The sequence below is a fragment of the Pteronotus mesoamericanus genome, unplaced genomic scaffold, assembly GCF_021234165.1.
Source record: "Pteronotus mesoamericanus isolate MK-2021 breed Mesoamerican mustached bat unplaced genomic scaffold, CSHL_Meso_final contig_230, whole genome shotgun sequence".
NCBI lineage: Eukaryota > Metazoa > Chordata > Mammalia > Chiroptera > Mormoopidae > Pteronotus > Pteronotus mesoamericanus.
Genome location: NW_026555096.1, coordinates 700518 through 713919, shown reverse-complemented (window position 1 = coordinate 713919; position 13402 = coordinate 700518). Strand labels below are relative to the sequence as shown.

The 13402-nt window shown below is 43.7% G+C and overlaps 1 protein-coding gene across 1 annotated transcript in view; it reads left to right on the top strand.

Moving 5' to 3' along the window:
* Nucleotides 1–454: 454 nt before the first annotated feature.
* Nucleotides 455–13402, top strand: part of CHAT (choline O-acetyltransferase) — a 67615-nt gene continuing 54667 nt past the window's right edge. Inside the window, exons 1-6 of the mRNA XM_054572332.1 lie at nucleotides 455–678; nucleotides 3470–3661; nucleotides 4346–4464; nucleotides 5985–6038; nucleotides 11840–12020; nucleotides 13047–13224. Coding sequence (XP_054428307.1) covers nucleotides 613–678; nucleotides 3470–3661; nucleotides 4346–4464; nucleotides 5985–6038; nucleotides 11840–12020; nucleotides 13047–13224 — 790 coding nt within the window. The 5' untranslated portion in view covers nucleotides 455–612. The remainder of the gene's footprint in view (nucleotides 679–3469; nucleotides 3662–4345; nucleotides 4465–5984; nucleotides 6039–11839; nucleotides 12021–13046; nucleotides 13225–13402) is intronic.

Below are 13402 nucleotides of genomic sequence, written 5' to 3'. Positions count from 1 at the left end.
GGGCCTTGGAGAGCTTTGCATTCATTCAGAAATATATTTATGCATGCATGCCTTTCTCTTACTCAGCTCCCCAACACTAATCCTACTCCATGCTAGACACCTGCTAGGTCCCAGAAATGAAACACTAAACACAACAGGTGTGGTCTTGCCCTGGAGAAGCTCACAGTCTAGTGAGAAAGAGAGCTTTAAATCTGCAGAGCACACATCTATTGGGCCCCAGGCAAAAACAAAGCAAGTATGGATTAGGAGTGGGCAAGCCCAGCCCTGCCTCGTACAGTGCCCTGGGGTAGTCAGTTGAGTCTGGGTGACAACAGTTTGATGGAGCAGGTGCCAGCTGGAAGCTCACTTCAGGCACCACCCTCTCTTACTCTGGGGTTCAGAGAAGACACCATGGTCAGGGGAGCTGATCTGGAGGCCAGGGAATTGGGGCCAGACCTCAGTGAGACCTGTGTACACTACTGTTCCTCTCTGGCCTCCTCACAGGGAATAGGTGGGTGTCAGACTACAGGAGATGAAGAGTCCATGGCAGGTCTATGTGGCTATTGTGTTGATGCCTTTCTGCTTCTTGGTCCCCAGATCTGATCTTTGTTTCCTCAACCAGGAGTCATCAAGATGCCCATTCTGGATAAAGTCTCCCATAAAATGGCAGCAAAAACTCTCAGCAGTGAGGAGGAGCCTGTGAGTGACTTTTGGAGCCCTATCTCTTATTCCTACTCTCCCTATTCACATGCCCTTGGCTTCCAGAACAGTGCTGAGTGGAAATTGTCCCCCGTACTTGCCTGGCCTCCATTCCTGCCTTCTCCTGGGCATGAGGCCCAGGCTGCAGCTCTTCCCTGAGCCTGTTGAGGAGCCTAGGCAGGCATGGGGGCTCTAGGAGTAGCTTCCAGAGGTGCTAAGGGAATGCTGACAGCCACACTTCCTAACCTCCAAGGCCAGGGAGAGCCTTTGAACTAGACCAGATACTCTTTCTTTCCTCCAGGACTTACCCCCACTCCAATTTCCACTTCCAATTGCTTTGAGCCCAGAAAAATTGCCTTAAGTAAGCCTTGTCACTTCCTGGCCCCAGCTGTTATCACTGGTTCAGCCCTGGAGCCTTGAGACAAGCCGCCCCTCCCTAGGCAGGTATTCTCCCTCCCAACCCATTCACCTTCCAAAGTGAAGAGCAGCACATCTGATCTCTGCAGCATGGCACATGTTGGTTGTTCTGCGACACTTGTCTTCTTGACACCCACACTACTCTCCATCCACCCCCACGCTTCATTTGGAACCCTGAGCAGAACTTTCTGGTTTCTCGCTGTAAAGTTGTTCACCACATTGTCCTGTTAGCAGCAGCTGACACCTTTGAGGTTGCTTATGCTCCTTGGCACATCCTTCTGTTTGGACTGTGGCCTTGTCTCTCCATCTAACCAGAGTCCAGCTCAGGGCCTGGCTCACATAAACTGCCCAGGAAACATATATTGACTCAAGACCCCAGGGTCCAAAGACCCTCATAAATACACATCCTTGCCTCCATTCCTATTGTGTGCAAGGAGCCCATGAAAGTCTGGAAGGAGCCCCAAGGGCCTGAGACATCCAAGCAGAGGTTTTCCTGCCTTGTTCCTTTTTGAGCATTGTCAATCCCCCATGACTCAGGCTGAGTCCCAGGGCACTGTCAGAGCCTCCAAGAAGGGAGGCCTGTTTCTAACAGGGGCTCTAGCCAGATGTGCTGTCACTCTTGGCCAGGCCACCAACAGGGCTTGGCTTTCTGTAGGTACTTGCCCACTCACCCACCACTAAGGCCCACAGGTCCCAATAGAAGAAAAAAGGAACAAGAGCAGCTACATGGAGGACCTGGTCCTGGCTCTCTGGAATGGGCCGGATAGCCTGAAATGCTGTCCAGACCTGCCTTCTAGTGGTTCCCAGAGTAACAATAGCTTGTAGTTGCATTGACAGCTTCCTCCCTCCCCCTAAGGCAGTGAACTCTAGACAAAGGATCAGGAAAGTGGAGGAGCCCCACTCATTCATCAGGGCATGTTCTCTCAGTCCCATCTGTCCATGGCAGCTGTGGGGGCTCCAGGCTGTGCAGCAATAGAGCAGAGTGGAGGAAAGTTTTCAACAGCCCCCTTCACTCCACAGCCTGCCTGGGACAGAAATTCACTTCTTCCATCACATTACAGAGGAGAAATCCATGAAAGAAGACAGCCAACTTTGTAAAATTTAAGCAATAGAGTGAAAAGTCCTGGTTTCCAATTGTGACCAGCTAAGTGAGGAAGAAGGAAAGGGGATAGAAAAGACAGCAAGGGAGAAAGAAGAGAATGGCTGAGGAGGAAGTGGCAGAGTGATTATTGGATGAAGACTGATTTCAGGTCTCAAGTCTGTCACCAAATTTCTGGGTGACCTTGGACTATCTCTCCACTCTCTAGGTCTAAGTTTCTTCATCTGTCAATGAAACTAAGCCATAAAATATTTAAACACAGATGTCAGATCCCTGGTGAACACAGCTGGTAAACTGAGAAGCATGGGGCCCAGACTCTTTCCACACTTTGGGGGCCCCCAGAGATTATGAGTTTCCTCTTAGGAGTTCCTCTGGGATGATAAAGACACTAGCATTATAACATTTAATAATGTGCCTATTTGTGACCAGTTGCTTCTCTCATTTAATTTTCTCTGGGACTCTCTCAGGTAAGAATTGTTATTTATGGACGAGGAAGCAGAGACTTAGAAAGATTAAAAGAAGAAGAACTTCCACTGCATCTATTCCCCATCCTATTCCCTTACCCACAGGGAGTAGAATACCCCTCTCTGGGTTTCATAACTGGAAGGGGTTTAATAAGAAGCCCAAGGCATGAGTCACCTTCCCAGGAAACATCTTGCATGATTCTGGCCATTAGGACAAGCAATGAACTATATATCCCACCATCTTTCACCTGTTCAAATTTCTCCATTAGAGTCACACCTTTTTGGATCCAGAGATCAATTGGATTCTGGAGCCCCAGCTGGGAAGAGTTTCTAAATTAAGAATGACCAGCAGTCAATATCAGTAACAGGACTATTTCATCTTAGATCCATTTGCTATAGTTGATGAGAATTTCCACATCAATGATATCTTTGATCCTATGTGAGATAGAGGTTATACTCCTACCTGACAGGAAAGGAAACTGAGGCACAGAGGTAGGGGTGATTTGCTTAAAATTGAACAGCTGGTCAGCAACAGGGTCAGCACATGAATCCAGGTCTATCTAGGATCAACATCAAGGTCTTTTCCTCTGCACTTTGTCCCATCCTGGGGGCAGAGCTGGGGTATGGGAGAAAGCAAACAAGAGCTTCCTAAGTTCACAGTTCTGCTGAGCTGAGGCCTGAAAACAGATAAGTCTAAGGATGGGGAACAAGGATGGCAGCAGATGGAGACAGACACTAGGTATCAATTTGGGGACAGGCAAGGGTCACATAAGGGTAGGCAGAGCAAATGCCTGTGAACTCTGTCTTCCAGGGGCTGCCCAAACTTCCAGTGCCCCCACTACAGCAGACCCTGGCCACTTATCTGCGGTGCATGCAGCACCTGGTGCCCAAGGAGCAGTTTAGGAGGAGCCAGGCCATCGTGCGGCAGTTTGGAGCCCCTGGAGGCCTCGGCGAGACTCTGCAGCAGAAGCTCTTGGAGAGGCAGGAGAAGACAGCCAACTGGGTAAGGGTTGCTGGGAGCGGGCTGACTGGGGGACAGACATAGGACTTATGGGGCAGAGGTACAAGAGGGAGACTTGGAGAAGGAAGGATTTGGGTGAGGGACAGGTAGGTGACAAAGATGGGGCAGATGGAAGAGAGGGATCAGGGACAAATAGGGCCAAGGATGAGGAATGGACAAGATATGTGGACAGAGTGCTGACAAATGGGGAAAGGGATGCAGGACAATGACAGGAACAGACAAGGACAGGTTCAGGGGATAGATGGGTGAGAGAGATGGGGCAGCAGAAGGTATTGATGAGGTTAGGGAAGCAGAGAGGGATGAAAGGCAAGAATGAGACCCCCATAAGAATGGGCAGGGGACATGGATAAAGCACCAAACAACCAAGATGAGAAATTTGGGATGGAAGAAAGGAGAGAGTACAGTGCAAGGATGAAGGACAGGCATGTGGGTTGGGAAACACATGTTCCTAGCACATAACTGGGGCCCAGTGTGTGTTTGTGGAATGAATGAATGAATGAATGAATGAATGAATGAATGACGTGCATGATTCAGTGAAGTGTCCCAGTTGTCTCTCAGGGCTGTCAGAATGGGATTGGTGTGCTCCACAAGCAAGGTGCCCTTTCTTGGAGGGAGTGTATGTGGCCCTTGCAGGTAATGGCTCCCCTTCCCTACTCTCCCCTGCAGGTGTCTGAGTACTGGCTGAATGACATGTATCTCAATAACCGCCTAGCCCTGCCTGTCAACTCCAGTCCAGCTGTGATCTTTTCCCTGCAGCACTTCCAGGACACAAATGACCAGCTAAGGTGAAGTCACTCTGCTCTTTGGCTCACAGCTTGGAAGTCTGCCTGGGGGAGGGGTCCTGGCCCCAGCACCAGGAAGGAAAGGATGGAGCTTGTGTCTTAGCAGAGCTTTCTGAGGCCAAATGGCCCTGAGACAGGGGCTGTCCAGGCCATGGGGTCAGGAAAGAGTTTAGTGAGGCTGCACATGAGGAACAAACACATTTGGAGTGGGTGGGCACTAATGGAGGGCATGGGCCCCCAGATGTCCCTATGGCAAGTCTTGACCTGGCTGAGGGTCTGGGAGGAGATGGATACCCTTTGATCCTGCCAGTACTTGAGGCTGGGAATTGTTGGTGGGACTCACCACCCCAGGTGATCTGAGAGGCCCCAGCTGCCCTCTACCCCCAGCTCTAAACAGAGCCTCCAAGGGGTTGGCAATGGTTTCTTTTCACCAGCTGCCTTTGCCAGATCTTGTACCATCTGCTGCAATTTCACAGCTCACTGGGCCACTGGAATGGCCTCTGGGCCCACTAATGACAATAGAAGGGCCATTATGCAAGGATGGGGCAGGTAGAAAACATCTCCCTGCAAGAATCACTCAGACCCAAATCTGGGTCTCTGATTTTAAGACCAGAAGGAGACACAGTGTGGGGATACTTCAGAGGGAGGAAGAGATCAAAGGACTGAGCCTATCTCACCTACAGGAATGGCTCAGCTATGCTTGGGAAATTTCCAACCTGTCCTTTCTCACCAAGACCAGTCCAAAGGTCTGGGGGCAACCTTCCCCCTTCTCCTGCAGCCAGGGCCTCCTCTGGTCAAAAGGATGTGTGTGTGGATGGATGAATGACTTCTGAGAACAGTTCTCAAAATTCCATCCAAGTAGGCATTTTCCTCCTGATGCAGTTAAGCCAGGGCTCATTCCTCCATGAACAGTTAAGATGACACAATTCCATGGCATGGTTCTCTGATGCCTTTTTCCTCCAGTACCTGCTTTCCTTTTCATTAGCACTTAGGAAACCAAATTACTAACTTTTCCCAGGAGACTGAATTTCCTACTACCCCAGGGTCCTGGCCCAGTCCAGCCCCAGAAAGAGCTTTCCTAGGAAGAACCCCACCCCTCATTTTCTAGCCCTTTCCTGTCTGCTCTATGGCCTCTTCCTGGCTTCCTCTCCCTCCTCCTTTTGCTTCTCATTCACATTCTAGTGTCCTCTCTCCCTGGAAGTATTCTTTCCAGGGGTCCACTTTTAATCCAAAGCTTGTGAAAGGCTGACAGCATAGAGATGGGTAAAAGGCAGCAGGTATCCCATCCTGTTAGGGTATTTCTGAGACCTGGCATCTAGCAAGTGATTACTGAGTTTGAAGTAGGGGGAGGATGTGGGCGGGAGGGAGGGAGAGTGAGAGAGAGAGAGAAGAGGGAGGGAAGAAGTGGGCAGAAAGAAAGGAAGAAGGAAAGAAGGAGAAAGGGATATTGGAGAGAGAGAGAGAGGGAGGGAGGAAGCCTGGGTGCCTGAGAGGAGAGGCTAAGGCCTCATCTCTCCCTGCAGGTTTGCTGCTAACCTAATCTCTGGAGTACTCAACTACAAGGCTCTGCTGGACAGGTAAGACTGGGCCCAGCCTGGGAAAGGTAGTGCCCCGTTCTGGCACAGCTATTCATTCACTTGTCTCTCTGCCACATTAGACAAGGAGCACTAGAGGGCAGGGAACTTGTCTTTTTTCAGCTCTGTGTTCCTGGCTCCTATCGAAGAGTACATAGGACCTCCCCCAGCCTGCCCCCCAGCACCACCCCACCTCCCACCCTGCCCTGGGGCCAGGATGACCTTTACTTCCTCTGGCCCAATCATTAATATTTCCTTTTCCTGTTGCAAGCACTATCCTACCTTGATCCTTTTAAAATGCCTCCCTTCCTCCATACCTTATATATACACAAGAGTATGTTTATCAGGAGTCTAGAGAACACACAAGAAGATGGAGAAAGGATAGTCAGCCTTGCCACCTGCTGCTACTTGAGGGAGATGGTCTCCTCAGCCTGAGCCTCTTTACTTGGCTTCAAACTCATTTTACTTTCTGTCTTGAACCAATGTTAATTGAACAATTTGTTGAGTTTTTTAAAATTTTATAAAATGTTTGTAAAACACAAAAACGAATTAGTAGAAAATGGTACAAAGATATAAAATATGAGACCACTCTTATACAAAACTAGGTTTTAACTTTATATTTTTTATTTTTCAATTACAATTTACATTCAATATTATTTTGCATTAATTTCAGGTATACAGTTAAGTGGTTAGATAATCATATACTTTACAAAGTATTCCCCTGATAATTCTACTACCTACCATACATAGTACTATATTCCCTATACCGTCCTTTACATCCCTGTGACTATTTTATAACTACCAATCTGTACTTAATCTTTTTCACCCTTCCCCAACAGCCCTGCCCTTTAAAAGTTATCAGTCTATTCTCTGTATCTATGAGTCTGTTTCTGTTTTCTTTGTTCATTTACATTGTTCTTTAGATTCCACTTATTAAGTGAAATTATATGTTATTTGTCTTTCTCTGACTGACATTTCACTTAGCATAATATTCTTTAGGTCTACTCATGCTGTCGCAAGTGGTAAGATTTGCTTATTTTTCATGGTTGAGTAATATTCCATTGTATATATGTACCACCTCTTTTTTATCCAGTCCTTGATTGGTAGGAAGTTAGGTTGCTTCCATATCTTGGCTATTGTAAATAATGTTGCAATGAACATAGGAGTGTGTATATTCTTTTGAGTTTTGGGTGTCTTCAAATGTATTCCCAGAGGTAAAATTATAAGGCAGTTCCAGTTTTAGTTTTTTGAAGAACCTCTGTACTGTTTCCCACAGTATTGTACCAATCTTCATTCCTACCAACAGTGCACCTTTCTCCACATCCTCACCAACACTTGTTTGTTGATTTACTGATGATAACCATTCTGACAGGTGTGAGGTGGTATCTCATTGTGGCTTTAATCTGCATTTCTTGGATGATTAATGGTGTTAAACATCTTTTCATATGTCTATTGACCATCTGTATGTCCTCTTTGGAAAAGTATCTGTTCATATTCCCTGCCCATTTTTTAATGGATTGGTTTATTTTTTTAGTTGTATGAGTTCTTTATATGTTTTGGATATATTAACCCCTTATCAGATATATCATTGGCAAATATGTTCTCCCATTCAATTTCAATGGGTTGTCTATTCATTTGTTGATGGTTTTCTTTGCTGTGCAAAAAATTTTCAGTTATATATAGTCCCATTTGTTTTTTTTTCTTTTGTTTCCCTTGCCCAAGGAGATATATCAGAAAAAAATATTGCTACAAGAAATATCTGAGATTTTACTGTCTATGTTTTCTTTAGGAGTTTTATGGTTTCAAGTCTTACATTTAAGCCTTTAATCCATTTTGAGTTTATTCATGTATTGGTGTAAGAAAGTAGTTTAGTTTTATATGTTTTGCATGTTATCTGTTTAATTTTTTCAATACTGCTTAATAAATAGATGATCTTTACCCCATTACATGTTCTTGGTCTCCTTTGTCATAAATACTTGACCATGTAGGCATGGGTTTATTCCTGAGCTTTCTATTCTTTTTTTTTTTTTTTTTTTTTTTTTTAAGAATAAACACCTTTATTACATGAGCTAAGATAGGAGATAGGAGGATTTATTTGCTTTTCAAAGCCTTGATTTTTTTCAGCTAGTACTTCAGTTCCTTGCCCTCCAGCACACAGCCACCTGTGTGGCCACATTGGTCTGCTTTTGAAGGATGCAAGCAAGAAGATTGCCCTGCTGGAACTGCTCCTTGAGAAGACTGCTGATTGTGACATTGGCATTCTTTTTCCTTTCATCATATTTCTTCTGAATTTTCTTTGATTGCTTTTTGTTTAAAATCTCTTCCCCCTCAGGATTCAGCCCGGCCATCTTCTTGCAGCCCAGGGGTAGTGCCTAGCGGGACTTGTTCCACTATCGGTATAGTTGCCGTCAATAAGCAGGATGCAGCTCTTATTAGGGTCTCAGTGTGGACTATTTTGTTGTTGCATACATTGTAGACAACATAAACAATCCTTGTTTTGCATATATAATACTATGACCTCCAGGAGAAGTTGTCCATGTCTAAACTCAAGGTTCAGTACTTCTTGTTGCCTCTCTGCATTCAGACTGTGTATGCAGCAGGAATCAATCTTAGTGGGAACCAATCTTAGCATTGAGAGCAGGATGTCCCAGCTCGTATTTTCTCTTCTTATAGCGGGGCCTTCTCTTGCCCTACGTCTTGTGGTACTTGTGCCTGTTATCTTTAGAGATGCCCATGGCTTATTCTGTTCCATTGATCTGTATGTCTGTTTTCATGCTAGTACCATGATGTTTTGAATAGAACCTTATAGTAGTTTGCTATCAGGTAGCATGATACCTAAAACTCTATTCTTCTTTCCCAAAATTGCTATGGCTATTCAAGGTCTTTTGTGATTCCAAATAAATTGTAAGATTCTTTGTTGTAGTTCTGTGAAATACACCATTGGGATTTGATAGTATTGTGATGAATCTGTAGATTTCTTTGGACATTTTTATAATGTTAATTTTTCCTATTCAGGAGCACAGTATATACTTGCTTTTATTTGTACCTTCTCTTCAGTGTTTTATAATTTTCTAAATGCAGGTCTTTTACTTCCTTGGTTAAATTTATTCTTAGGTACTTTATTTTATTTGATACAATTGTAAACGTATCAAGTAGTTTCCCTTTCTGATAGTTCATTTTTAGTGTATGAAAATGCAACCAATTTCTGGATATTTATTTTGTATCCTGACACTTTTTTTCAGTTCTAGTAGTCTTTTTGGTGGAATCTTTAGGGTTCTCTATATACAAAATCAAATCACCTGTGAAAAATGACAGTTTTACTTCTTTCTTTCTAATTTGAATGCCTTTTATTTCTTCTTTTTGTCAGATTGCTATGGCTAGGACTTCCAGTACTGTGTTGAATGAGAGTGGTGAAAGTGGACATCCCAGTCTTGTTCCTGATCTTAAGAGAAACACTTGTAATTTTTGCTCATTGACTATGATGTTGGTTGTGGGTTTGTCACATATGGCCTTTATTATGTTGAAGTATGTTCTCTCTATTCCCACTTTGCTCAGAGTTTTTATCATAAATAGATGCCGAATTTTATCAAATGCTATTTCTGCATCTGTTGATATGATCATGTGGTTTTTATCCTTCCTTTTGGTTATGTGGTGTATCATGTTTATTGATTTGTGGATATTTCACCAACCTTGCATCTCAGGAAAAAAATCCCACTTGATCATGTTTTATGATCTTTCTAATGTATTGCTGGATTTGGTTTGCTAACATTTTGTGAAGATTTTAGCACATATATTCCTTAGGGATATTAGCCTGTAATTTTCTTTCTTGGTAGTGTCTTTATCTGGTTTTGGAATTAGGATAATGCCAGCCTCATAAAATGAACATATGAGTCATCCTTCCTCTTGAACTTTTTGGAATAGTTTGAGAAGGATAGGCATTAGTTCTTTGAATGTTTGGTAAAATTAACCTGTGAAGTCATCTGGTCCAGGGCGTTTGTTTGCTGAAATTTTTTAAATTATCATTTTCATTTCCTTAATTGTAATCACTCTGCTCAGATTTTCTGATTCTTTCTCATTCAGTTTTGGAAGATGGTATGTTTATAGGAATTTTTCCATTTCTTCCACATTGTCCAATTTGTTGGCATATAGATGTTTGTAATATTTTTTTACAATCTTTTTTTCTGTGGTGTCAATTGGTACTTCTCTTTCATCACTGATTTTATTTATTTGAATTCTCTCTTTTTTTTCTAGATGAGTCTGGGTAAAGGTTTACCAGTCTTCTTTATTTTTTTTCAAAGAACTAGCTCTTGGTTTCACTGAGAACCTTAAAGATTCCACCAAAAGACTACTAGAAGTGATAAATAAAGTAGCAGGATACAAAATAAATGTTCAGAAATCTATTGCATTGTTTTGTATTGTTTTTTAGACTCTATTTCATTTATTTGCATATGATCTTTATTATTTTTTCTTTTACTCTCTTTGGGCTTTCTTTGTTGTTTTTTTTTTCCTCTAGTTCTTCTACATGTAAAGTTTTATTATTTATTTTAGGTTTTTTTTTTCTTTTCTTTTCTTTTGAGATAGACCTGTAATGCTATGATTTTCCCTCTTAGGACTACTTTTGCTGTCCTTAGATTTTGGGTTGTTGTATTTCCATTTTCATTTGTCCTAAGGCATCTATGATTTCTTCCTTGATCTCATTGTTAACCCTTTCATTGTTTAGTAACATGTTATTTCGCTTCCATGTATTTGTGTGTTTTTCAGATTTTTTTCTTGTAATTGATGTCTAGTTTAAAAATATTGTGGTCAGAGAAGATGCTTGATATGATCAATATCCTTAAATTTATTGAGACTTGTTTTATGTTCTGACATGTGATGCAACCACTTTTATTATTAGATTCAATAGACATAAGATTCCTCTTTTCAGCTGGTTCAAAACTCCCTCTGGATTTCCAGGCTCGCCCTCTTATGGGTTGGTCATTACAGTTTAGTTAAATACACACATTTGGAGCAGAAGTGTCAGGGGGCACCCACACGGCCACCCTGATGGGCCTCTGCTTTTCTCATGGCTGCCCCTTACCCTCAAGGCTCAGCGCAAACATCTGGTCATCAGTGAGATTGTCCTTGGCCGCTCCTCCTTGCCACCCTGAAGCTCTACCTGAAACCTTCACATTTACCAATTTTATGCTTGTTTTCTGCACCCCATTAGAATAGTAAACTCTTGTCTTGTTTGCTGCTATATTCCCCAGATCTAAGAATGGTGCCTGGCATGAAGGAATGCTCAATAATATTTATTGGCTGAAAAGGTGGAGGGAAGGAAGGGGAGAGAAATAAAGGGAAAGAAAGAGGAGGGGCATGAAGGAGGGAGGTAGAACACAAGACTTGCTGAGACCACAGGAAAAAGAGAATTTCTGTCTTGAACTCAGAGGATGCTTCTGGAAGAGATGATGAAGGAGTAGGCTCTTAAAAGAGTGGAAGAGGTTTTCTAAACAAATTAGTTGAGTGCAAGGTTGGGATGGAGATATGCCTAGCAAAGAATAGAATAAGTAAAGGCAAACGGGACTAAAATGGTAAAGTCTACACTGTAGTGCAGAAGGCAGGGGTAAGGGATGCTAATGAAGGTGCAAGAAAACCCTGAGGGTCTTCTTGGGCATGTAAATTAGGTATTCCACTACTTTAAAAGTGAAGAGTTGAGCTCTTTGACTGCCATCACAATGCAGTTCCGGTTTTTATGTTTTGCTTTGCCTAATCAAGTTACAGGAGAACCAGTTCTGATTTCCTCCCCCCTCCCCACTCTCCCCTTCCAGTCACTCCATCCCCACTGACTGTGCCAAGGGCCAGCTGTCTGGGCAGCAGCTCTGTATGAAGCAATACTATGGACTCTTCTCCTCCTACCGACTCCCTGGCCATACCCAAGACACATTGGTGTCCCAGAAGAGCAGTGTCATGCCTGAGCCAGAACATATCATTGTGTCCTGCTGCAACCAGGTAAGCAGCCCCTTGCTGCTGGGAAGGACACATGTGTGCTCATCCATTCCTGCTTTCCCAAGGGTGCTCAGCCCCCTCCCTGAGCCAAACAGTGAGCTGTGGCAGAGTGGCCCCAAAGTGAGGCCTCCTGGCTCCCTGTCAGTTCCATTTCTCTCCACCGGGTAGACTTTAAGAATAAGGAGAGTCATCAGTTGAAAACACCTTTACTGGGCTCCCATTCTAGCTCTGACCAGCCAGGTCAGGTCAAAAGAGCAGCCTGGATGGATGTACTCAGGGTTGATAATGAGATCCAGCATGGTCTCAGACCTCCACATGCAGTCACTCAGGCTATGGCCTTCTAAGAGACTATACCCCAGAAAGGCAGTTTTGTACACTGTTAGGACCTCCTTGCTTTTTTTTTCTCCCTCTACTTACTAGTGTGTTTGAGATCTATCCTTATAGTTGTATATAGAGCTATTTAATTCTTTTCAACTGCTAAGTAGACAGGCACTGGATAACTATACTACATTTTACTTAGTCACTTCCTACTGGAGACATTTAGGTTCCTCTACCATTTTGCTACATCAAACAATGCTCATATGCACATTCCTTTTTACATCTTTCGCAGCACAAAGGTATATGTTCTTTAAGCCTTTAGGTTAAGCTATGTATTTATAAGAGCAATTGCTGAGTTATAGGGTATAAACATTTTTAGTTTTAATAGAAATTATCCCCCAAAAGTGATTGTACCAATATATACTCAATTCCCTGCAAACATAATGGCCTTTATATGAACTAGGAAATACAAAAGCAAGTGTTCTAAATTTAATCTGGATTTCCTTGAATTGAGGAAGCTTAGAGTCCAACACAATTGACAGAGTTCTGGTTCCCAAATTGTGACTATTCAGAGCCATCACATACCTTGGGAGCCTTGGGCCTGAGGATCTCCGTCTGTTCTCAGATGTGAAGATTCAGTGAAGATTCAGTGAAGCCTGGCACTGTGGGCCAGCTGCCATGAATGACATGTTTGACCTGTTTCCCCCACAGTTCTTTGTCTTGGATGTTGTCATTAATTTCCGCCGTCTCAGTGAGGGGGATCTGTTCACTCAGTTGAGAAAGATAGTCAAAATGGCTTCCAACGAGGATGAACGCTTGCCTCCCATCGGCCTGCTGACATCAGACGGGAGGAGCCAGTGGGCTGAGGCCAGGACAGTCCTCGTGAAAGGTCAGCAGCAGTGCCCAGTGCATCTCTATGTTCACCTCACCCTTGCGCCCATTTGCTTTCTCTCATCCAGGGTTGGGCACCAATGACTCATCCCCATTTGCCATTGCATGGAGAGCTGAAGGCTCCCTTCAACTCAGGCTCCAGTAGCAAGTGTTGCTGTCAGCCAAGGTGCCTCGAT